Consider the following 23148-nt stretch of genomic DNA (forward strand, 5'->3'; position numbering starts at 1 on the left):
CTGGTCACCCCCATACACAGGTGAGACTGAATGTCTGCCTGGTCACCCCCATACACAGGTGAGACTACATGTGTGCCTGGTCACCCCCATACACAGGTGAGCCTGCATGTGTACCTGGTCACCCCCATACACAGGTGAGCCTGAATGTCTGCCTGGTCATGCCCCATACACAGGTGAGACTGAATGTCTGCCTGGTCACGCCCCATACACAGGTGAGACTGAATGTGTGCCTGGTCACCCTCCATACACAGGTGAGACTGAATGTGTGCCTGGTCACCCTCTATTCACAGGTGAGACTGAATGTCTGCCTGGTCACGCCCCATACACAGGTGAGACTGAATGTCTGCCTGGTCACGCCCCATACACAGGTGAGACTGAATGTGTGCCTGGTCACCCTCTATTCACAGGTGAGGCTGAATGTGTGCCTGGTCACGCCCCATACACAGGTGAGACTGAATGTCTGCCTGGTCACGCCCCATACACAGGTGAGACTGAATGTCTGCCTGGTCACGCCCCATACACAGGTGAGACTGAATGTGTGCCTGGTCACGCCCCATACACAGGTGAGCCTGCATGTGTACCTGGTCACCCCCATACACAGGTGAGACTGAATGTGTGCCTGGTCACCCCCATACACAGGTGAGACTGCATGTGTGCCTGGTCACCCCCATACACAGGTGAGACTGAATGTGTGCCTGGTCACCCCTCTTATACAGGTGAGACTGAATGTCTGCCTGGTCACCCCCATACACAGGTGAGACTGAATGTCTGCCTGGTCACCCCTCTTATACAGGTGAGACTGAATGTCTGCCTGGTCACCCCTCTTATACAGGTGAGACTGAATGTGTGCCTGCTCACCCCCATACACAGGTGAGACTGCATGTGTACCTGGTCACCCCCATACACAGGTGAGACTGAATGTCTGCCTGGTCACCCCCATACACAGGTGAGACTGAATGTCTGCCTGGTCACCCCCATACACAGGTGAGACTGCATGTGTGCCTGGTCACCCCCATACACAGGTGAGCCTGCATGTGTACCTGGTCACCCCCATACACAGGTGAGCCTGAATGTCTGCCTGGTCACGCCCCATACACAGGTGAGACTGAATGTGTGCCTGGTCACCCCCATACACAGGTGAGACTGAATGTCTGCCTGGTCACGCCCCATACACAGGTGAGACTGAATGTCTGCCTGGTCACCCCCATACACAGGTGAGACTGAATGTCTGCCTGGTCACCCCCATACACAGGTGAGACTGAATGTGTGCCTGGTCACCCCGATACACAGGTGAGACTGCATGTGTGCCTGGTCACCCCCATACACAGGTGAGCCCGAATGTCTGCCTGGTCACGCCCCATACACAGGTGAGACTGAATGTCTGCCTGGTCACGCCCCATACACAGGTGAGACTGAATGTCTGCCTGGTCACCCTCCATACACAGGTGAGACTGAATGTGTGCCTGGTCACCCTCTATTCACAGGTGAGACTGAATGTCTGCCTGGTCACGCCCCATACACAGGTGAGACTGAATGTCTGCCTGGTCACGCCCCATACACAGGTGAGACTGAATGTCTGCCTGGTCACGCCCCATACACAGGTGAGACTGAATGTGTGCCTGGTCACCCTCTATTCACAGGTGAGACTGAATGTGTGCCTGGTCACGCCCCATGCACAGGTGAGACTGAATGTCTGCCTTGTCACGCCCCATACACAGGTGAGCCTGCATGTGTACGTGGTCACGCCCCATACACAGGTGAGACTGAATGTGTACCTGGTCACCCCCATACACAGGTGAGACTGAATGTCTGCCTGGTCACGCCCCATACACAGGTGAGACTGAATGTCTGCCTGGTCACGCCCCATACACAGGTGAGACTGAATGTGTGCCTGGTCACGCCCCATACACAGGTGAGCCTGCATGTGTACCTGGTCACCCCCATACACAGGTGAGACTGAATGTGTACCTGGTCACCCCCATACACAGGTGAGACTGCATGTGTGCCTGGTCACCCCCATACACAGGTGAGACTGAATGTGTGCCTGGTCACCCCTCTTATACAGGTGAGACTGAATGTGTGCCTGGTCACCCCCATAGACAGGTGAGACTGAATGTCTGCCTGGTCACCCCTCTTATACAGGTGAGACTGAATGTCTGCCTGGTCACCCCTCTTATACAGGTGAGACTGAATGTGTGCCTGGTCACCCCCATACACAGGTGAGACTGCATGTGTACCTGGTCACCCCCATACACAGGTGAGACTGAATGTCTGCCTGGTCACCCCCATACACAGGTGAGACTGAATGTCTGCCTGGTCACCCCCATACACAGGTGAGACTGCATGTGTGCCTGGTCACCCCCATACACAGGTGAGCCTGCATGTGTACCTGGTCACCCCCATACACAGGTGAGCCTGAATGTCTGCCTGGTCATGCCCCATACACAGGTGAGACTGAATGTCTGCCTGGTCACGCCCCATACACAGGTGAGACTGAATGTGTGCCTGGTCACCCTCCATACACAGGTGAGACTGAATGTGTGCCTGGTCACCCTCTATTCACAGGTGAGACTGAATGTCTGCCTGGTCACGCCCCATACACAGGTGAGACTGAATGTCTGCCTGGTCACGCCCCATACACAGGTGAGACTGAATGTGTGCCTGGTCACCCTCTATTCACAGGTGAGACTGAATGTGTGCCTGGTCACGCCCCATACACAGGTGAGACTGAATGTCTGCCTGGTCACGCCCCATACACAGGTGAGCCTGCATGTGTACCTGGTCACCCCCATACACAGGTGAGACTGAATGTGTACCTGGTCACCCCCATACACAGGTGAGACTGCATGTGTGCCTGGTCACCCCCATACACAGGTGAGACTGAATGTGTGCCTGGTCACCCCTCTTATACAGGTGAGACTGAATGTGTGCCTGGTCACCCCCATACACAGGTGAGACTGAATGTCTGCCTGGTCACCCCTCTTATGCAGGTGAGACTGAATGTGTGCCTGGTCACCCCCATACACAGGTGAGATTGAATGTCTGCCTGGTCACCCCCATACACAGGTGAGACTGCATGTGTACCTGGTCACCCCCATACACAGGTGAGACTGAATGTCTGCCTGGTCAACCCTCTTACACAGGTGAGATTGAATGTCTGCCTGGTCACCCCCCATAAACAGGTGAGACTGAATGTGTGCCTGGTCACCCCTCTTATACAGGTGAGACTGAATGTGTGCCTGGTCACCCCCATACACAGGTGAGATTGAATGTCTGCCTGGTCACCCCCCATAAACAGGTGAGACTGAATGTGTGCCTGGTCATCCCTCTTATACAGGTGAGACTGAATGTGTGCCTGGTCACCCCCATACACAGGTGAGACTGAATGTCTGCCTGGTCACCCCCATACACAGGTGAGACTGAATGTGTACCTGGTCACCCCCATACACAGGTGAGCCTGAATGTCTGCCTGGTCACGCCCCATACACAGGTGAGACTGAATGTCTGCCTGGTCACGCCCCATACACAGGTGAGACTGAATGTCTGCCTGGTCACGCCCCATACACAGGTGAGACTGAATGTGTGCCTGGTCACCCTCTATTCACAGGTGAGACTGAATGTGTGCCTGGTCACGCCCCATACACAGGTGAGACTGAATGTCTGCCTGGTCACGCCCCATACACAGGTGAGACTGAATGTGTGCCTGGTCACGCCCCATACACAGGTGAGCCTGAATGTCTGCCTGGTCACGCCCCATACACAGGTGAGACTGCATGTGTGCCTGGTCACCCCCATACACAGGTGAGACTGAATGTGTGCCTGGTCACCCCTCTTTTACAGGTGAGACTGAATGTGTGCCTGGTCACCCCCATAGACAGGTGAGACTGAATGTCTGCCTGGTCACCCCTCTTATACAGGTGAGACTGAATGTCTGCCTGGTCACCCCTCTTATACAGGTGAGACTGAATGTGTGCCTGGTCACCCCCATACACAGGTGAGACTGCATGTGTACCTGGTCACCCCCATACACAGGTGAGACTGAATGTCTGCCTGGTCACCCCCATACACAGGTGAGACTGAATGTCTGCCTGGTCACCCCCATACACAGGTGAGACTGCATGTGTGCCTGGTCACCCCCATACACAGGTGAGCCTGCATGTGTACCTGGTCACCCCCATACACAGGTGAGCCTGAATGTCTGCCTGGTCATGCCCCATACACAGGTGAGACTGAGTGTCTGCCTGGTCACGCCCCATACACAGGTGAGACTGAATGTGTGCCTGGTCACCCTCCATACACAGGTGAGACTGAATGTGTGCCTGGTCACCCTCTATTCACAGGTGAGACTGAATGTCTGCCTGGTCACGCCCCATACACAGGTGAGACTGAATGTCTGCCTGGTCACGCCCCATACACAGGTGAGACTGAATGTCTGCCTGGTCACGCCCCATACACAGGTGAGACTGAATGTGTGCCTGGTCACCCTCTATTCACAGGTGAGACTGAATGTGTGCCTGGTCACGCCCCATACACAGGTGAGACTGAATGTCTGCCTGGTCACGCCCCATACACAGGTGAGCCTGCATGTGTACCTGGTCACCCCCATACACAGGTGAGACTGAATGTGTACCTGGTCACCCCCATACACAGGTGAGACTGAATGTGTGCCTGGTCACCCCCATACACAGGTGAGACTGAATGTGTGCCTGGTCACCCCTCTTATACAGGTGAGACTGAATGTGTGCCTGGTCACCCCCATACACAGGTGAGACTGAATGTCTGCCTGGTCACCCCTCTTATGCAGGTGAGACTGAATGTGTGCCTGGTCACCCCCATACACAGGTGAGATTGAATGTCTGCCTGGTCACCCCCATACACAGGTGAGACTGCATGTGTACCTGGTCACCCCCATACACAGGTGAGACTGAATGTCTGCCTGGTCAACCCTCTTACACAGGTGAGATTGAATGTCTGCCTGGTCACCCCCCATAAACAGGTGAGACTGAATGTGTGCCTGGTCACCCCTCTTATACAGGTGAGACTGAATGTGTGCCTGGTCACCCCCATACACAGGTGAGATTGAATGTGTGCCTGGTCACCCCCCATAAACAGGTGAGACTCAATGTGTGCCTGGTCATCCCTCTTATACAGGTGAGACTGAATGTGTGCCTGGTCACCCCCATACACAGGTGAGACTGAATGTCTGCCTGGTCACCCCCATACACAGGTGAGACTGAATGTGTACCTGGTCACCCCCATACACAGGTGAGCCTGAATGTCTGCCTGGTCACGCCCCATACACAGGTGAGACTGAATGTCTGCCTGGTCACCCTCCATACACAGGTGAGACTGAATGTCTGCCTGGTCACGCCCCATACACAGGTGAGACTGAATGTGTGCCTGGTCACCCTCTATTCAGAGGTGAGACTGAATGTCTGCCTGCTCACGCCCCATACACAGGTGAGACTGAATGTCTGCCTGGTCACGCCCCATACACAGGTGAGACTGAATGTGTGCCTGGTCACGCCCCATACACAGGTGAGACTGAATGTGTGCCTGGTCACCCTCTATTCACAGGTGAGACTGAATGTGTGCCTGGTCACGCCCCATACACAGGTGAGCCTGAATGTCTGCCTGGTCACGCCCCATACACAGGTGAGCCTGCATGTGTACCTGGTCACCCCCATACACAGGTGAGACTGAATGTGTACCTGGTCACCCCCATACACAGGTGAGACTGCATGTGTGCCTGGTCAGCCCCATACACAGGTGAGACTGAATGTGTGCCTGGTCACCCCTCTTATACAGGTGAGACTGAATGTGTGCCTGGTCACCCCCATACACAGGTGAGACTGAATGTCTGCCTGGTCACCCCTCTTATACAGGTGAGACTGAATGTGTGCCTGGTCACCCCTCTTATACAGGTGAGACTGAATGTGTGCCTGGTCACCCCCATACACAGGTGAGACTGCATGTGTACCTGGTCACCCCCATACACAGGTGAGACTGAATGTCTGCCTGGTCACCCCCATACACAGGTGAGACTGAATGTCTGCCTGGTCACGCCCCATACACAGGTGAGACTGAATGTCTGCCTGGTCACGCCCCATACACAGGTGAGACTGAATGTCTGCCTGGTCACCCTCCATACACAGGTGAGACTGAATGTGTGCCTGGTCACCCTCTATTCACAGGTGAGACTGAATGTCTGCCTGGTCACGCCCCATACACAGGTGAGACTGAATGTCTGCCTGGTCACGCCCCATACACAGGTGAGACTGAATGTGTGCCTGGTCACGCCCCATACACAGGTGAGACTGAATGTGTGCCTGGTCACCCTCTATTCACAGGTGAGACTGAATGTGTGCCTGGTCACGCCCCATACACAGGTGAGACTGAATGTCTGCCTGGTCACGCCCCATACACAGGTGAGCCTGCATGTGTACCTGGTCACCCCCATACACAGGTGAGAATGAATGTGTACCTGGTCACAACCCATACACAGGTGAGACTGCATGTGTGCCTGGTCACCCCCATACACAGGTGAGACTGAATGTGTGCCTGGTCACCCCTCTTATACAGGTGAGACTGAATGTGTGCCTGGTCACCCCCATACACAGGTGAGACTGAATGTCTGCCTGGTCACCCCTGTTATGCAGGTGAGACTGAATGTGTGCCTGGTCACCCCCATACACAGGTGAGATTGAATGTCTGCCTGGTCACCCCCATACACAGGTGAGACTGCATGTGTACCTGGTCACCCTCTATTCACAGGTGAGACTGAATGTCTGCCTGGTCACGCCCCATACACAGGTGAGACTGAATGTCTGCCTGGTCACGCCCCATACACAGGTGAGACTGAATGTGTGCCTGGTCACGCCCCATACACAGGTGAGACTGAATGTGTGCCTGGTCACCCTCTATTCACAGGTGAGACTGAATGTGTGCCTGGTCACGCCCCATACACAGGTGAGACTGAATGTCTGCCTGGTCACGCCCCATACACAGGTGAGCCTGCATGTGTACCTGGTCACCCCCATACACAGGTGAGACTGAATGTGTACCTGGTCACAACCCATACACAGGTGAGACTGCATGTGTGCCTGGTCACCCCCATACACAGGTGAGACTGAATGTGTGCCTGGTCACCCCTCTTATACAGGTGAGACTGAATGTGTGCCTGGTCACCCCCATACACAGGTGAGACTGAATGTCTGCCTGGTCACCCCTGTTATGCAGGTGAGACTGAATGTGTGCCTGGTCACCCCCATACACAGGTGAGATTGAATGTCTGGCTGGTCACCCCCATACACAGGTGAGACTGCATGTGTACCTGGTCACCCCCATACACAGGTGAGACTGAATGTCTGCCTGGTCAACCCTCTTACACAGGTGAGATTGAATGTCTGCCTGGTCACCCCCCATAAACAGGTGAGACTGAATGTGTGCCAGGTCACCCCTCTTATACAGGTGAGACTGCATGTGTGCCTGTTCACCCCCATACACAGGTGAGATTGAATGTCTGCCTGGTCACCCCCCATAAACAGGTGAGACTGAATGTGTGCCTGGTCATCCCTCTTATACTGGTGAGACTGAATGTGTGCCTGGTCACCCCCATACACAGGTGAGACTGAATGTGTACCTGGTCACCCCCATACACAGGTGAGCCTGAATGTCTGCCTGGTCACCCCCCATACACAGGTGAGACTGAATGTGTGCCTGGTCACCCTCCATACACAGGTGAGACTGAATGTCTGCCTGGTCACGCCCCATACACAGGTGAGACTGAATGTGTGCCTGGTCACCCTCTATTCACAGGTGAGACTGCATGTCTGCCTGGTCACGCCCCATACACAGGTGAGACTGAATGTCTGCCTGGTCACGCCCCATACACAGGTGAGACTGAATGTGTGCCTGGTCACGCCCCATACACAGGTGAGACTGAATGTGTGCCTGGTCACCCTCTATTCACAGGTGAGACTGAATGTGTGCCTGGTCACGCCCCATACACAGGTGAGCCTGAATGTCTGCCTGGTCACGCCCCATACACAGGTGAGCCTGCATGTGTACCTGGTCACCCCCATACACAGGTGAGACTGAATGTGTACCTGGTCACCCCCATACACAGGTGAGACTGCATGTGTGCCTGGTCACCCCCATACACAGGTGAGACTGAATGTGTGCCTGGTCACCCCTCTTATACAGGTGAGACTGAATGTGTGCCTGGTCACCCCCATACACAGGTGAGACTGAATGTCTGCCTGGTCACCCCTCTTATACAGGTGAGACTGAATGTCTGCCTGGTCACCCCTCTTATACAGGTGAGACTGAATGTGTGCCTGGTCACCCCCATACACAGGTGAGACTGCATGTGTACCTGGTCACCCCCATACACAGGTGAGACTGAATGTCTGCCTGGTCACGCCCCATACACAGGTGAGACTGAATGTGTGCCTGGTCACGCCCCATACACAGGTGACACTGAATGTGTGCCTGGTCACCCTCTATTCACAGGTGAGACTGAATGTCTGCCTGGTCACGCCCCATACACAGGTGAGCCTGAATGTCTGCCTGGTCACGCCCCATACACAGGTGAGCCTGCATGTGTACCTGGTCACCCTTATACACAGGTGAGACTGAATGTTGTACCTGGTCACCCCCATACACAGGTGAGACTGCATGTGTGCCTGGTCACCCCCATACACAGGTGAGACTGAATGTGTGCCTGGTCACCCCTCTTATACAGGTGAGACTGAATGTGTGCCTGGTCACCCCCATACACAGGTGAGACTGAATGTCTGCCTGGTCACCCCTCTTATACAGGTGAGACTGAATGTCTGCCTGGTCACCCCTCTTATACAGGTGAGACTGAATGTGTGCCTGGTCACCCCCATACACAGGTGAGACTGCATGTGTACCTGGTCACCCCCATACACAGGTGAGACTGAATGTCTGCCTGGTCACCCCCATACACAGGTGAGACTGAATGTCTGCCTGGTCACCCCCATACACAGGTGAGACTGCATGTGTGCCTGGTCACCCCCATACACAGGTGAGACTGAATGTGTGCCTGGTCACGCCCCATAGACAGGTGAGACTGAATGTCTGCCTGGTCACCCTCCATACACAGGTGAGACTGAATGTGTGCCTGGTCACCCTCTATTCACAGGTGAGACTGAATGTCTGCCTGGTCACGCCCCATACACAGGTGAGACTGAATGTCTGCCTGGTCACGCCCCATACACAGGTGAGACTGAATGTGTGCCTGGTCACGCCCCATACACAGGTGAGACTGAATGTGTGCCTGGTCACCCTCTATTCACAGGTGAGACTGAATGTGTGCCTGGTCACGCCCCATACACAGGTGAGACTGAATGTCTGCCTGGTCACGCCCCATACACAGGTGATCCTGCATGTGTACCTGGTCACCCCCATACACAGGTGAGACTGAATGTGTACCTGGTCACCCCCATACACAGGTGAGACTGCATGTGTGCCTGGTCACCCCCATACACAGGTGAGACTGAATGTCTGCCTGGTCACCCCTCTTATACAGGTGAGACTGAATGTGTGCCTGGTCACCCCCATACACAGGTGAGACTGAATGTCTGCCTGGTCACCCCTCTTATGCAGGTGAGACTGAATGTGTGCCTGGTCACCCCCATACACAGGTGAGATTGAATGTCTGCCTGGTCACCCCCATACACAGGTGAGCCTGCATGTGTACCTGGTCACCCCCATACACAGGTGAGACTGAATGTCTGCCTGGTCAACCCTCTTACACAGGTGAGATTGAATGTCTGCCTGGTCACCCCCCATAAACAGGTGAGACTCAATGTGTGCCTGGTCACCCCTCTTATACAGGTGAGACTGAATGTCTGCCTGGTCACCCCTCTTATACAGGTGAGACTGAATGTGTGCCTGGTCACGCCCCATACACAGGTGAGACTGCATGTGTGCCTGGTCACCACCATACACAGGTGAGACTGAATGTCTGCCTGGTCACCCCCATACACAGGTGAGACTGAATGTCTGCCTGGTCACCCCCATACACAGGTGAGACTGCATGTGTGCCTGGTCACCCCCATACACAGGTGAGCCTGCATGTGTACCTGGTCACCCCCATACACAGGTGAGCCTGAATGTCTGCCTGGTCACGCCCCATACACAGGTGAGACTGAATGTGTGCCTGGTCACCCCCATACACAGGTGAGCCTGAATGTCTGCCTGGTCACGCCCCATACACAGGTGAGACTGAATGTCTGCCTGGTCACCCCCATACACAGGTGAGACTGAATGTCTGCCTGGTCACCCCCATACACAGGTGAGACTGAATGTCTGCCTGGTCACCCCCATACACAGGTGAGCCTGCATGTGTGCCTGGTCACCCCCATACACAGGTGAGCCTGCATGTGTACCTGGTCACCCCCATACACAGGTGAGCCTGAATGTCTGCCTGGTCACGCCCCATACACAGGTGAGACTGAATGTCTGCCTGGTCACGCCCCATACACAGGTGAGACTGAATGTCTGCCTGGTCACCCTCCATACACAGGTGAGACTGAATGTGTGCCTGGTCACCCTCTATTCACAGGTGAGACTGAATGTGTGCCTGGTCACGCCCCATACACAGGTGAGACTGAATGTCTGCCTGGTCACGCCCCATACACAGGTGAGCCTGCATGTGTACCTGGTCACCCCCATACACAGGTGAGACTGCATGTGTGCCTGGTCACCCCCATACACAGGTGAGACTGAATGTGTGCCTGGTCACCCCTCTTATACAGGTGAGACTGAATGTGTGCCTGGTCACCCCCATACACAGGTGAGACTGAATGTCTGCCTGGTCACCCCTCTTATGCAGGTGAGACTGAATGTGTGCCTGGTCACCCCCATACACAGGTGAGATTGAATGTCTGCCTGGTCACCCCCATACACAGGTGAGACTGCATGTGTACCTGGTCACCCCCATACACAGGTGAGACTGAATGTCTGCCTGGTCAACCCTCTTACACAGGTGAGATTGAATGTCTGCGTGGTCACCCCCCATAAACAGGTGAGACTGAATGTGTGCCTGGTCACCCCTCTTATACAGGTGAGACTGAATGTGTGCCTGGTCACCCCCATACACAGGTGAGATTGAATGTCTGCCTGGTCACCCCCCATAAACAGGTGAGACTCAATGTGTGCCTGGTCATCCCTCTTATACAGGTGAGACTGAAGGTGTGCCTGGTCACCCCCATACACAGGTGAGACTGAATGTCTGCCTGGTCACCCCTCTTATACAGGTGAGACTGCATGTGTACCTGGTCACCCCCATACACAGGTGAGACTGAATGACTGAATACACAGGTGAGATTGAATGTCTGCCTGGTCACCCCTCTTATTCAGGTGAGACTGAATGTGTGCCTGGTCACTCTCATACAGAGAGTTGAGATTGAAGGTGTGGCATACATACAGTTGAGACTGATAGTGTAGGCTACATGGAGGTGAGACCAAAGGTGTGACCTGCACACAGGTGAGACTGAAGGTGTGGCATAAACAGAGTTGAGACTGAAAGTGAGACTATGCACTCGTGGTGTTGTTATTTAGTTCATGTTGTTCATGTTCCATGTTTTGTACACTTGACCTCCAGGCCCTGAAGTTCCTGCGTCAAGCTGACATCAAACCTTTCATCATCTTCATCAAGCCCCCATCCTTGGAGATGCTACAGGCCACCCGCGGAGCCATGAAGGCTCGTGTCACTAAAGATGGAGATGTGACACAACCCTTCACAGTGAGATTAAGTGTTAGATCGTCTACATGTTCATATTTTTATGCTTCATTTGTTACTTTTTAGCACAGTTCTGCAGATTATGAAAATGTAAGATCGTCTTCACATATTGACCTTCTCACAGCCTTTACTCAGAGCACTGGTGACTTTTATACACCATGGTTAAGATGTTTCAAAACACTATACACTTTCCCCTATATATCGAATTAAGAGTAAGATCATCTTCAGTAGTGGTATTTGAAATGTACCCTGATTATTCTTGTCCATGAGATTTCCTGTCTATAAGACTTTCTGCACAATGATTGTCATCTTGTAATACTGAGCACGATTGATTCTTATTTATTAGATTAAGGTAGGTATTAATGTTGATTTTTTTCAGTTATATAGCTATTGCTGTTGAACGCAAGTTTCTTGTTATATCACAACCAAGTGCTGGATGTTTTGTTGCCACTAGCAATGTTATGTGTGGAAAGGGTTGGCAGACATTCACTTAGAGGATATAAACCCCACTCTTTAGTACATTCACATACGATTGACTGTCTTCACATATCACCTGCCTGTCTTCACATACCACTTGCCTGTCTTCACATACCACTAACTGTCTTCGCATACTACTTGATAGTCTTATTATCCAATTTTGGAACTATTTGAGTCTCATCCATGTGAACAGGAAGTAAATTAGACTGGTATCTTCACACAGAGTGCACTAGGGCATATTTTATTGATCTGCCTCTTTGTGCCAGGAAAAAATGCATAAGAAATGCATTTGATAGTGTCCAACATACTGTTTTAGGCATATGGAATATCATAGAATTTGGGTTTGCAATGGGTTTAGGCCCTATCTTACCAGTTACTGATGACAGTGAAGAGTTGGAAAGATGAAAATGTACAGGTGTATTGTAATAATAAACTTCATAGAGAGAGCATGTTGAAGACTTACAAATATTATTTGAATTGGTTTTATAATCTTTTGCAGCAAGAGGAACTACAAGCAATGGTGGAATCTTCGGACAAGATAGAAGAGCGATTTGGACATTTATTTGACCATGTGATAGTCAATGACAACATAAGCAATGCATCTGCTGACTTAATACGAACAGCTGCAAGAATTGAGTCGGAGCCACACTGGGTACCCATTGGCTGGTCAGGACAGTGACAGATCCCCTGTGGTCCCTGGAGACAAGCCATCTGACAAGATGTTACACTGTCAAGAACTTTGTCAATGCTCTTCTGAGGGTGAGCATTGCTCTTGACTTGACTGACAGTTCTCTCAACTCCAGAACCCACTTAATGTGTCTCAGATTGGAAGGATAGCCCTAGAGTCAGGAATTCTGGTCTACACAAGATTTGTATGAATGAAACATTGTGTCATTGATCTTCATGAAGGTAGAGCTGGTCATGACTCCAGAACCAGCCACAATAGACTTCAGAACTGGATCATTGTTCTTCAGGAACTTATAATGCCATTCTGACAAATGGTGCAGGAAGTGAGAGACAGCCTGGACTGCATAGGGCATATTTCAAGGTTCTGTCTCACAGCTTGGACTCCAACAAGCACTGGGGATCACCCTTCTGTATATGGAGTTGGAGGGACGCAACAGTTCAGACTGGCAAATGATCAGGATTGTTGGAGACTTAAGACATATTGTATACATATACAGGGAAATGACATAGTGCTAGAGAGATTGGAGGGATGAGATGTTCTCCTTGGTTCAGATGTTTGACAGATATAGTGGAGCAAGCTCAAAGGGTTCCATTGTGATTGTGCTTTCAACTGTATTGTTTATGGCTGATGTAATGGGTCTGGCTCAAGAACTACTGCTGGACAATTGTTTAGGGGGATCTATGGGTGTTTTTGTAAACATTTGTGCTGCAATAATTGCATTATGTTTGTGTACATTATTTTCACAAGAGAGAAAAAAATATTTCATTTTCTGACATTGAAAAGTATCACAAGAGTGGAATCACATGTATTTGAGGAAAACGTTATCAGGATGCTCCATTCTTTACATAGTGGTGATGGGGGAGGGGGTGATTAGGAGGGGTCTGGGTGATGGAGAAGGGGTTCCTACATGGAAACAGAATAAAACAAGTTGAGCATATTGCCACTGTTAGTAAAAACAATCTTCAAATGTCTACAGTTAATATCGGCTTCCTGGGTGCTTAAAAAATATATCACAAATCAAACAACTTAATCTGTTTTCAGAGATTGAGAGGTGGTGAACAAATTTAAAAGGACTGTCAATACTAGTTACAAGGCCATTGTAAAACCCTTCTGTCACTGCTGCTTTCTGTACATGAACATGTAATGTGCTCTAGAACACATGGACAGTTTTTGTTCAGTGTTTGTTGACAGAGTTTATGAAGGTTATGTACATATTGTCTGAAGGTTATTAAGGAGTGCTGATTGAACTGGGGGACATGGAAAACAGATCAGTCTGGTTTGGACATTCTCCTGAATGTGTCATATGTACCCTGCTCTGTTGGCAGCAACAAGAGTTGCCTGTGTGTAGATGGAAGACATGTGTCACACGTGGAGTAGATGTGTCCAACACAGCTTTTGATATTATACTTTCAATTTGTTTTAGTGTCGCGTTCAACACCTAAATTTAGACAAGAGGGCTGCCATGAAATGGGCAGAATTGTTGCCATGGAACCAAGAGGTATCATTAAGGCTGGTGCTTTTATGTTTCAAAAGTTATATTAGTTTTTCTTGTTAAAATGGAAGTTAACAAAATACCTCCATGTACTTAATCAGACAAAATATGTTTCACACATATACTCCTGGGCCTAAATTTTCGAAGCTGTCATAGCGCTAAGATAGTCATAAGTGACAAACATTAGCGTTAACTTATGACTATCTTAGCACTAAGAGAGCTTTGAAAATTTAAGCCTTGGAGTGGAGGTTCAGTATGTGTGATTCAGTGTTCTACTGGTACTGGTGTTGAGATTTACTCTTCCCTACATATTCTTGTACAGGAGATCGTGACAATGTCCCTCTTTACACTTGAACTTATAGCTGTCTTATATAAGCTAATGGAAAAATGCTGACCATGCTTCATATGAAGATTTTAATGAAAATATGTATGTATTCTGAACTTAATCAGGAGACAAACATTCTGTGTTGGAAAATCTGAGGTATATAACCAAATGATAGTGGCTCTAAATCTGACTTAAAACTGAACACATGGCATCAGGTTTTAAATACAAATTTTAGAGCTATCATGATTTTGTCATATACCATTGATTTTCCAACACAGTATGTTGAGATTTGGAAGAATAACCCACAAGTAGTGTTCTGTCAACTGGTGCCGTAGGTGTGAAGCCAATACAGCTCGTCTGTCAACACAAATGGCGGTCACACCATGTACTGACACCACAGCCTCTAAGGGCACATCTCTGCTATTATCAAGAAAGTTATTTTGTTAAACATATGTGAATGAGTGTAGTTTTATGTTGTTTGGCAATATTCAAGCAATATCAGAGCAGAGGACACAACAAATGGTCTTCGCTCATCGTACCGTAGTGGGGAATGAAACCCTGACCTCCAGTGTGATGAGCGAACACTGTATCCACAGGGTGACCACACTTCTCTGGTTTTGTCAATATATTTGTTATGATAGAACATTGATAAGACGAAGGACCAAACATATGATGGTGTTATTTTATTATTTGTAGGTTCTACAACACCTATAAATCACAGTCATTGTTTATTGTCAGTGTACAGGACACCTCTAAATAATGTGTAGTTGTAATTTGAAAGAGAATCAAGGTGAAGATCAGTTCTTGTCCAGTGGTTTCCTGTGCAAATATATCTCTATGTTTACTATGGCAAACATTAATGAATAATCACTTTCGGTGTTCTGCTGGTTTCAGTCGTCTCCTGGATTACATCAGTTCATGGGACTATGGAATAGAAATGTGGCTAGTTTAATCTTGACTTCCTGATACAATAGTATTCAGAGTGTCATGTATTAGAGTATTTCCTATTGAACATTTTACATGTTCTCCATGTATTGCTCACCTTCTCTCAATCCTGTACGGATCATTTCATTTGTGGAGATAATCTTGATTAAAGAATTGCTGATAGGTCAAATCTTGTGTCTCGTCACTGGATTATTACCGTATCACACCTGAGCCAGAATGTTGTCGGAATACACATTTCTGGAAATTTGAACTGAATTTTAAAACTTCTTAAAACATTCCAAATGCATTCAACTATTAACTAGAGATCCAGAATGTCGTGAATACACTTGGAATGAGTCAGAATGTATCTCAGTGGCTGGTGGACTTCAGGTGGAATATTCTTTATATGGAATATTTCGACTGAAGTTGGAATGTATGAATCTACCTCAAATACACCTGGAGTACAGTCAGAACATCCAGAATGCTCTTCATATGAACTCTGACATCATCAGAACACCCCTGATTCATGGCAAGGTGTCACAGAATCATCAGACAGCATTTGGGAGGCGCATTGTTCATTTTGACACTCTGTCCCTAAAGCATTCAAATTTTGAAAATATTGTTTTTCTGGTTGATTCTCCTTGATTCCTGTCAATTCGAAAGAAGTGTGAAGGCACCTTTTGTGAGTTGGACCAATAATAGCCCAGTTCTCAACATCTCTGTGGGGAACATTTAGTTCATCTGAGTAAAATGAATTTGTAATAATCAAGTCTGTTTGATATTGTATCAGAGATGGTCTTGTGACACCCCTGACAAGAAACACTACTGTCTTAATGAAGGTTGGAAAATTTTATTCAGATACTAAAATATACAAGACAGAATATGTGGACTATCACAGCAGAGAATCAAATACACCTTACTGCAATTACAAAAATCAACATTCAGCAAGGTGAATAAATTTTTTTATTCAACATGTACAGCAGGGGAAAAAATTTAAAGCACAACATTAAGTGAAAATTGATGATGACTTCTGGTCACCAAATTTAAGTATTAAATCATATTCATTAAAAGATAACAACTGTTTTAGTTTTATCAACTTCGGCCTAAAGAAACAACTTTGAAGATGATACCCAAATATATTTTTGTAATGTTTTAATTATTTATTTACATCTGTTATTCCTTAAGAACATACCTGTCCATCAACTCAGAAATATGAATATGATACGTCGACATTATCACTTTGCACTAGTTGTATAGTGATTAAAATGTAATCGTGCAAGGATATCATACATTCACAAACAGAGAGAAATCTCAAACCATCTTGTTGGGCACCTTACACAAAATGGTGCCTGTCACTTCCAGGAGGCCATAGAGTTACCTCCCTTGAACATATACAGTCAAGTCACACTGATCAAAGATCTGTTATCCGACAATCGGCTTTATCTGACGCTTTTGTTGGTAGCAAATTGAATAAACGTAACTTAGTCTCATCCTCATTTTGCTGTGCAATGAACAGCATCAGATTAATGCGACATTACTGTACCCTGTTCTGAGGAACCTGACCATAGATGGTGGTTTTCTAGAATGCCCTGAATGGAGGGATATTTAAGTACGTTGGACAGTTCAGTATAACATGGCTTGGTGGTTTTGATAAAAAAAACCTCTATAATAACATGGACAATTTGCATTGTTTTTTTCATACATAATTAAAAATTGTAAATACATCCAAATGAAACATCATTTGTAAAGGTTTTGTGTACATTTGACATGTTTAACATTTATGATCTAGGTTGCACAACATAAAATATATCAGAGTATAAAATGGACATATTTAATCTAAAGTTTTCAATGCTTCACTAACATATTTTATCTGTGGAGAAGTTCAAATTACTGATAAACTAAATTAATATACAAAATGAGTATGATGAAAGTGTAAAAGAATTGAACATGTAACATTAAAAGTAGATAAAAACCCCACACATTTACCTTGTGACAAAACTACACCAAGCACCTGTATAAAAACACATTGCTAAGCATAACAGTACACTTGGGTAATGGCTAGGCAATTGAAGGTAAGTTAAATATTGCAGATTTTGTTTTAAAACAGGTAAAGTACAGTGGTGAGTATTGACTAATATCTATTATTTACACCTGTACAGACCTGTTAACACTATACAGCCTGTGTAGGTCCAGAACATTATATTCATAACAAACACCACCATTTAACATAAACAATAAATAGTTGAGAATCATGCACTTTATATGTTGAATATCAGCACTTTTGTGTACACGTCCTGGCAGACTTTTCAGTGTCAAGGCATTACCATCCAGAACAAATATAGAATTTGAAACTCAGTTGTTTGAATAGTGTATATAACACTCATTACATGGAGAAACTAGAATTTACAAACTGGATCAGTATTTTAATCTCTTTTAGTGGTTAGTACATTCTGCTGGCAAACATCATTGCTCATTGATGATGCTGGCAACTGTAGTTGCCCATTCAAACATACTCATGAGTTATTACAGCAACCTACAAATCAGTCTCACCTCACACCATGAACTCAATATTCCTTTTTCCTCATTTTAATACCTTGCTTCTACCGACACATATCTTACTTCCAGAGGATGTATTTTAATAAACTAAATATTAAAGTAAAAATGCTAATACACAAAACATAATTTTATATTTACTTTATATACACATCAGTGTACATGTTGTATACAGTAACTATGGCAAAAAACAATAGTGCATTTTGTAAGGTGCAGTAACTACATCAAACCTATACCAATGCACTGGGCCCACAGTAGCTATGGTAACCAGATGTACTTAGTCAAGTGCCTGTGCCAATACATCAGAAGCAAGTGTTGATGTGTTCAATTTGACAATGCATTCAACTTCATGATAACACATGGGTACAAAAGTTAAAATACAAAATTTTGTTTTTCACAAAATATATGCTGAAAACTGAATATTTCTTATAATGATGCTTACAAAACTGTTTTTCTGTTGAGCAATAACATTTCTGATTGTAAACTCTTCAAAAGGTCTGTCAAAAATAATGTTACTAAACAATCTGATCAAAAGCAAATCAGTTAATTCTGGTACAGGTGCGTCATCACACGAAGAGGAGCCAGACTTTCCAGACATGCTCGCTGTCCTCAACAGATCTGATGGGAGAAAGTTCTATTTCTTATTTTGGATTAACAAATATTTTCCCACAGACATTGATTCAAGTTAGAAAAAAATCATCAAAAAGTGTACTATGGAGGTTGAGGACGCTAATGACAGTCCTTCATTAAATAACATCCCAGAAAGAATTGTGGGACTATCTGCCACAAGTGATTGTCTTATAAACTTGGTATACGTTCAGTAGTTCATGATGGGCAGACCACACAGCTGTCAGTTTCTTACATATTAGCAGCCTCCCTAAATGCCCTAAATGCTTCTAAATTTCACAAATTTCCATGTTCCAATAATAACTCGTCCAAAAGAAGTTCTATAAATAAACACCATTTAGCAGAATATACTTTGGTTCCTGATCCTTGCACTGTGTTCAAGGCTCAGACCCCCAACCTCTCTTGACTAAGAGCCTGCCCCATCTCGAGGACAACCATCTGTGAAACCCGATTTACCTGGCAGAGAGGAACACATGAAAGTAAGTATAAAGTTAGTCAATCTCAGGTCTGTTGTTCATATACCTTCAAAATATACACAAAAGGCCAGCTCTCAAGATCTGTATTTGTGTGGGTGTGTCCCCTCAGTAGCCTGAAGGTTGGGGTGGTGGGTAGCTCCCTGGGCCGGTGGGTGGTGGATACCCTCCTGGGCCGGTGGGTGGTGGGTACCCTCCTGGGCCTGTGGGTTGGGGGTAGGCCCCTGGCTGTGGAGGCTGTGGTGGGTATTCTGTAGGCACAGCTGAAACAGCAACCGCAACAGAAATAAATGACAAATATGGATGTAATTGGTTTGATGTTTCTGACTCTTCTGTTAGACTAATCCTGTGGGTGAATGAGGAAAGCTGTAAGATGGAAGTCCATTCAGACACAGCAGATATCCTCCACAGGTCAATCATATCTAAGCATAAAGCAGTCCCAAGGAAATTCTGAGATTCACAGTTACTCAAAGACTTTCATTAACTTACTTCAGAACTGAAAAACAATTATGTTGTTATGCAAACAATCCAGTCAAACAAAACACTAATTTCTTATATTTTAGCTTTTACATAAATTTTCAAACTTGAATGATGCTCGGATAGTTAGCATGTGATTCAATCATACAAAATATGAATCCTACAAGAAAAGAGCTTTGAAATGAATATTTCTCATTTGCACATGTTTATTTTGGTATTATTATGGCATAAACTATGTCTAGCCATATATACCTGTGAAACTATCTATTTGCATACATTAACATCTCAGCCAGAGACACCTGTTCATGTGGACACTTTGTGGAACCATATGGTTCGAATGAAGATTTGTTTCATGAAAACTGAGTTAGCACTAATGTGGGGCATGTAATTTTACCAGCTGAAATTTGAAAATTTCATCTCAGAATTTGGTGGAAGCTGATAAAAGATGACACAAGTCTTCACTGCCTACACAATGCACATTTACTGGTTGCATTATCCTACATTGATCAGGTGATCAGTAGAATGGCATTCCATAAAGGACAAAGTCAAAGAAGCATTGTTGCATGAAACAACAGCTTTGAACCCAAAACGATGTTGGCATGAACAAGGACCACTCATTGCAGCATATGACATGACCCACCATGTTAGTTCCCAAACCTTTGGATGTCATCTCTGGGTACCTGTCTAATATACATTCATAGCCAGGTAGACCTCCCCTATATTAGTTCCCAAACGTTTGGATGTCATCTCTGGGTACCTGTCTAACATACCTTCATATCCTGGTAGACCTCCCCTATGTTAGTTCCCAAACCTTTGGATGTCATCTCTGGGTACCTGTCTAACATACATTCATAGCCTGGTAGACCTCCCCTATGTTAGTTCCTAAACCTTTGGATGCCATCTCTGGGTACCTGTCTAACATACATTCATAGCCTGGTAGACCTCCCCTATGTTAGTTCCTAAACCTTTGGATGCCATCTCTGGGTACCTGTCTAACATACCTTCATAGCCTGGTAGACCTCCCCTATGTTAGTTCCCAAACCTTTGGATGTCATCTCTGGGTACCTGTCTAACATACCTTCATAGCCTGGTAGACCTCCCCTATGTTAGTTCCTAAACCTTTGGATGTCATCTCTGGGTACCTGTCTAACATACATTCATAGCCTGGTAGACCTCCCCTATGTTAGTTCCTAAACCTTTGGATGTCATCTCTGGGTACCTGTCTAACATACATTCACAGCCTGGTAGACCTCCCCTATGTTAGTTCCCAAACCTTTGGATGTCATCTCTGGGTACCTGTCTAACATACATTCATAGCCTGGTAGACCTCCCCTATGTTAGTTCCTAAACCTTTGGATGTCATCTCTGGGTACCTGTCTAACATACATTCACAGCCTGGTAGACCTCCCCTATGTTAGTTCCCAAACCTTTGGATGTCATCTCTGGGTACCCGTCTGACATACATTCATAGACATGTAGACCTCCCCTGTGTTAGTTCCCAAACCTTTGGATGTCATCTCTGGGTACCCGTCTGACATACATTCATAGACATGTAGACCTCCCCTGTGTTAGTTCCCAAACCTTTGGATGTCGTCTCTGGGTACCTGTCTAACATACATTCATAGCCTGGTAGACCTCCCCTATGTTAGTTCCCAAACCTTTGGATGTCGTCTCTGGGTACCTGTCTAACATACATTCATAGCCTGGTAGACCTCCCCTATGTTAGTTCCCAAACCTTTGGATGTCGTCTCTGGGTACCTGTCTAACATACATTCATAGCCTGGTAGACCTCCCCTATGTTAGTTCCTAAACCTTTGGATGCCATCTCTGGGTACCTGTCTAACATACATTCATAGCCTGGTAGACCTCCCCTATGTTAGTTCCTAAACCTTTGGATGTAATCTCTGGGTACCTGTCTAACATACATTCACAGCCTGGTAGACCTCCCCTATGTTAGTTCCCAAACCTTTGGATGTCATCTCTGGGTACCTGTCTAACATACCTTCATATCCTGGTGGACCTGTGCCATATCCTCCTGGGGGTGGGTACATGCCAGCTGGTTGAGGCGGGTAGGGCATACCTCCCTGATTCACTTCACCAGGGGGCAGGCCAGGTTTGCCTTCTGTAAATATATATTCACCACCAGAGATTACTAAAGAGATACCACAACAACTAGTCTTCTAAAAATCATTATATAAAGATTATGCTGACAAGGGCATTTAAAATATTGTTTTCTGTAACGATGAATCTAATCTACAAGGAGTTGACACAGATGTCGACATGTTGGTGAGTTGCAGTCTGTGTGAACATCAAAAAGGGAAATACAAAGTATGCCAGTACGTCTACCGACAAAGATTTAAATCATTATCAAATAAAAAAAGAAACAGAAGTGTACTTCAGCAAAGAGTGAGCTTGAAAATTGAATAAAACACAAACTGCATCTTGACACCCATCCTACCACAAGGCAGGTGACATTGTTACTGCAGCCTGATACACACCCTACCACAGGGCAGGTGACATTGTTACCTGTTACCTCCCTTATTTTATGTGATTCAAAGTATTCTTTGTACAAGCTATAATGAGGCAGAAAAACAAAAACAAAACAAAAAATGACAGTTAAAAAAAATGTATTTACAATCTTCATTACATGTTTTAATAACTAACACAACTTAACAAGAAAACAGTGATCTTTCAATGTTCTGTTACATTAAGTATATTAAATGGCATTCTTGTAACTACAAAAGTTCATGGGAAGACTTGCTGTAAACCATGAAGCAGGGTCCACAATCTTATGTTGGGTAACACTACCACCTTCAGTTTCTAAAGCACTAGTAGTTCCTCACGAGGAGCACAACTCTATTCCTCCCACTTCCCAGCGGCTGAGTCCTCCACTGGAGGATGAAGCAAGGCAGGTACAATGATTAAACTGCATTTGACAGCCTGGTTGCTGAGGCCATTTAGTTGGAGGGGAGGACATTGTCTTGACCTACATACCTCAGACTGAGTAATATACTCACCAGGATAACTGAAAGTCTACATATATTTGTCAGTCATGCTTGTTTCCCACAACTGAACTGCGGTGATAACATGGCCCACTTTACACTGGAGAAGTCCCAGAATAAGATTCCCATTTCACACTTGAGTAGCCCCAGAATCAGATTCCCACTTTACACTTGAGTAGTCCCAGAATAAGATTCTCACTTTACACTTGAGTAGTCCCAGAATAAGATTCCCCACTTTACACTTGAGTAGCCCCAGAATAAGATTCCCACTTCACACTTGAGTTGTCCCAGAATAAGATTCTCACTTCACACTTGAGTAGCCCCAGAATAAGATTCC

At 46.6% G+C, this 23148-nt stretch overlaps 2 protein-coding genes across 11 annotated transcripts in view; one reads left to right on the forward strand and one right to left on the reverse strand.

The window, feature by feature from the left end:
* LOC137299051 (MAGUK p55 subfamily member 7-like) overlaps window positions 1–15869 on the forward strand; it is a 147854-nt gene extending 131985 nt beyond the window's left edge. For 4 of the 7 annotated variants that reach the window (XM_067831529.1, XM_067831533.1, XM_067831536.1 and 1 more), the window contains 2 exons: window positions 11636–11788; window positions 12750–13696. In XM_067831529.1, coding sequence (XP_067687630.1) covers window positions 11636–11788; window positions 12750–12929 — 333 coding nt within the window. In that variant the 3' untranslated portion in view covers window positions 12930–13696. Of the gene's footprint in view, window positions 1–11635; window positions 11789–12749 lie in introns of all 7 variants that reach the window. The other 3 variants (XM_067831531.1, XM_067831532.1, XM_067831535.1) reach the window with 3 other exon arrangements.
* A 644-nt stretch (window positions 15870–16513) lies between these two features.
* Window positions 16514–23148, reverse strand: part of LOC137297861 (uncharacterized) — a 31953-nt gene continuing 25318 nt past the window's right edge. For 2 of the 4 annotated variants that reach the window (XR_010957706.1, XR_010957705.1), the window contains 3 exons: window positions 21812–21931; window positions 19382–19595; window positions 16514–18850 (listed from right to left, as the gene is read on the reverse strand). Coding sequence is in view for 2 of the 4 variants with exons in the window: in XM_067829825.1 (XP_067685926.1) it covers window positions 19441–19595; window positions 21812–21931 (275 nt within the window). In the remaining 2 variants the exon portion in view is untranslated. Of the gene's footprint in view, window positions 19596–21811; window positions 21932–23148 lie in introns of all 4 variants that reach the window. The other 2 variants (XM_067829825.1, XM_067829826.1) reach the window with 1 other exon arrangement.

Source organism: Haliotis asinina, chromosome 10 (assembly GCF_037392515.1).
Source record: "Haliotis asinina isolate JCU_RB_2024 chromosome 10, JCU_Hal_asi_v2, whole genome shotgun sequence".
Classification (NCBI taxonomy): Eukaryota; Metazoa; Mollusca; class Gastropoda; order Lepetellida; family Haliotidae; genus Haliotis; species Haliotis asinina.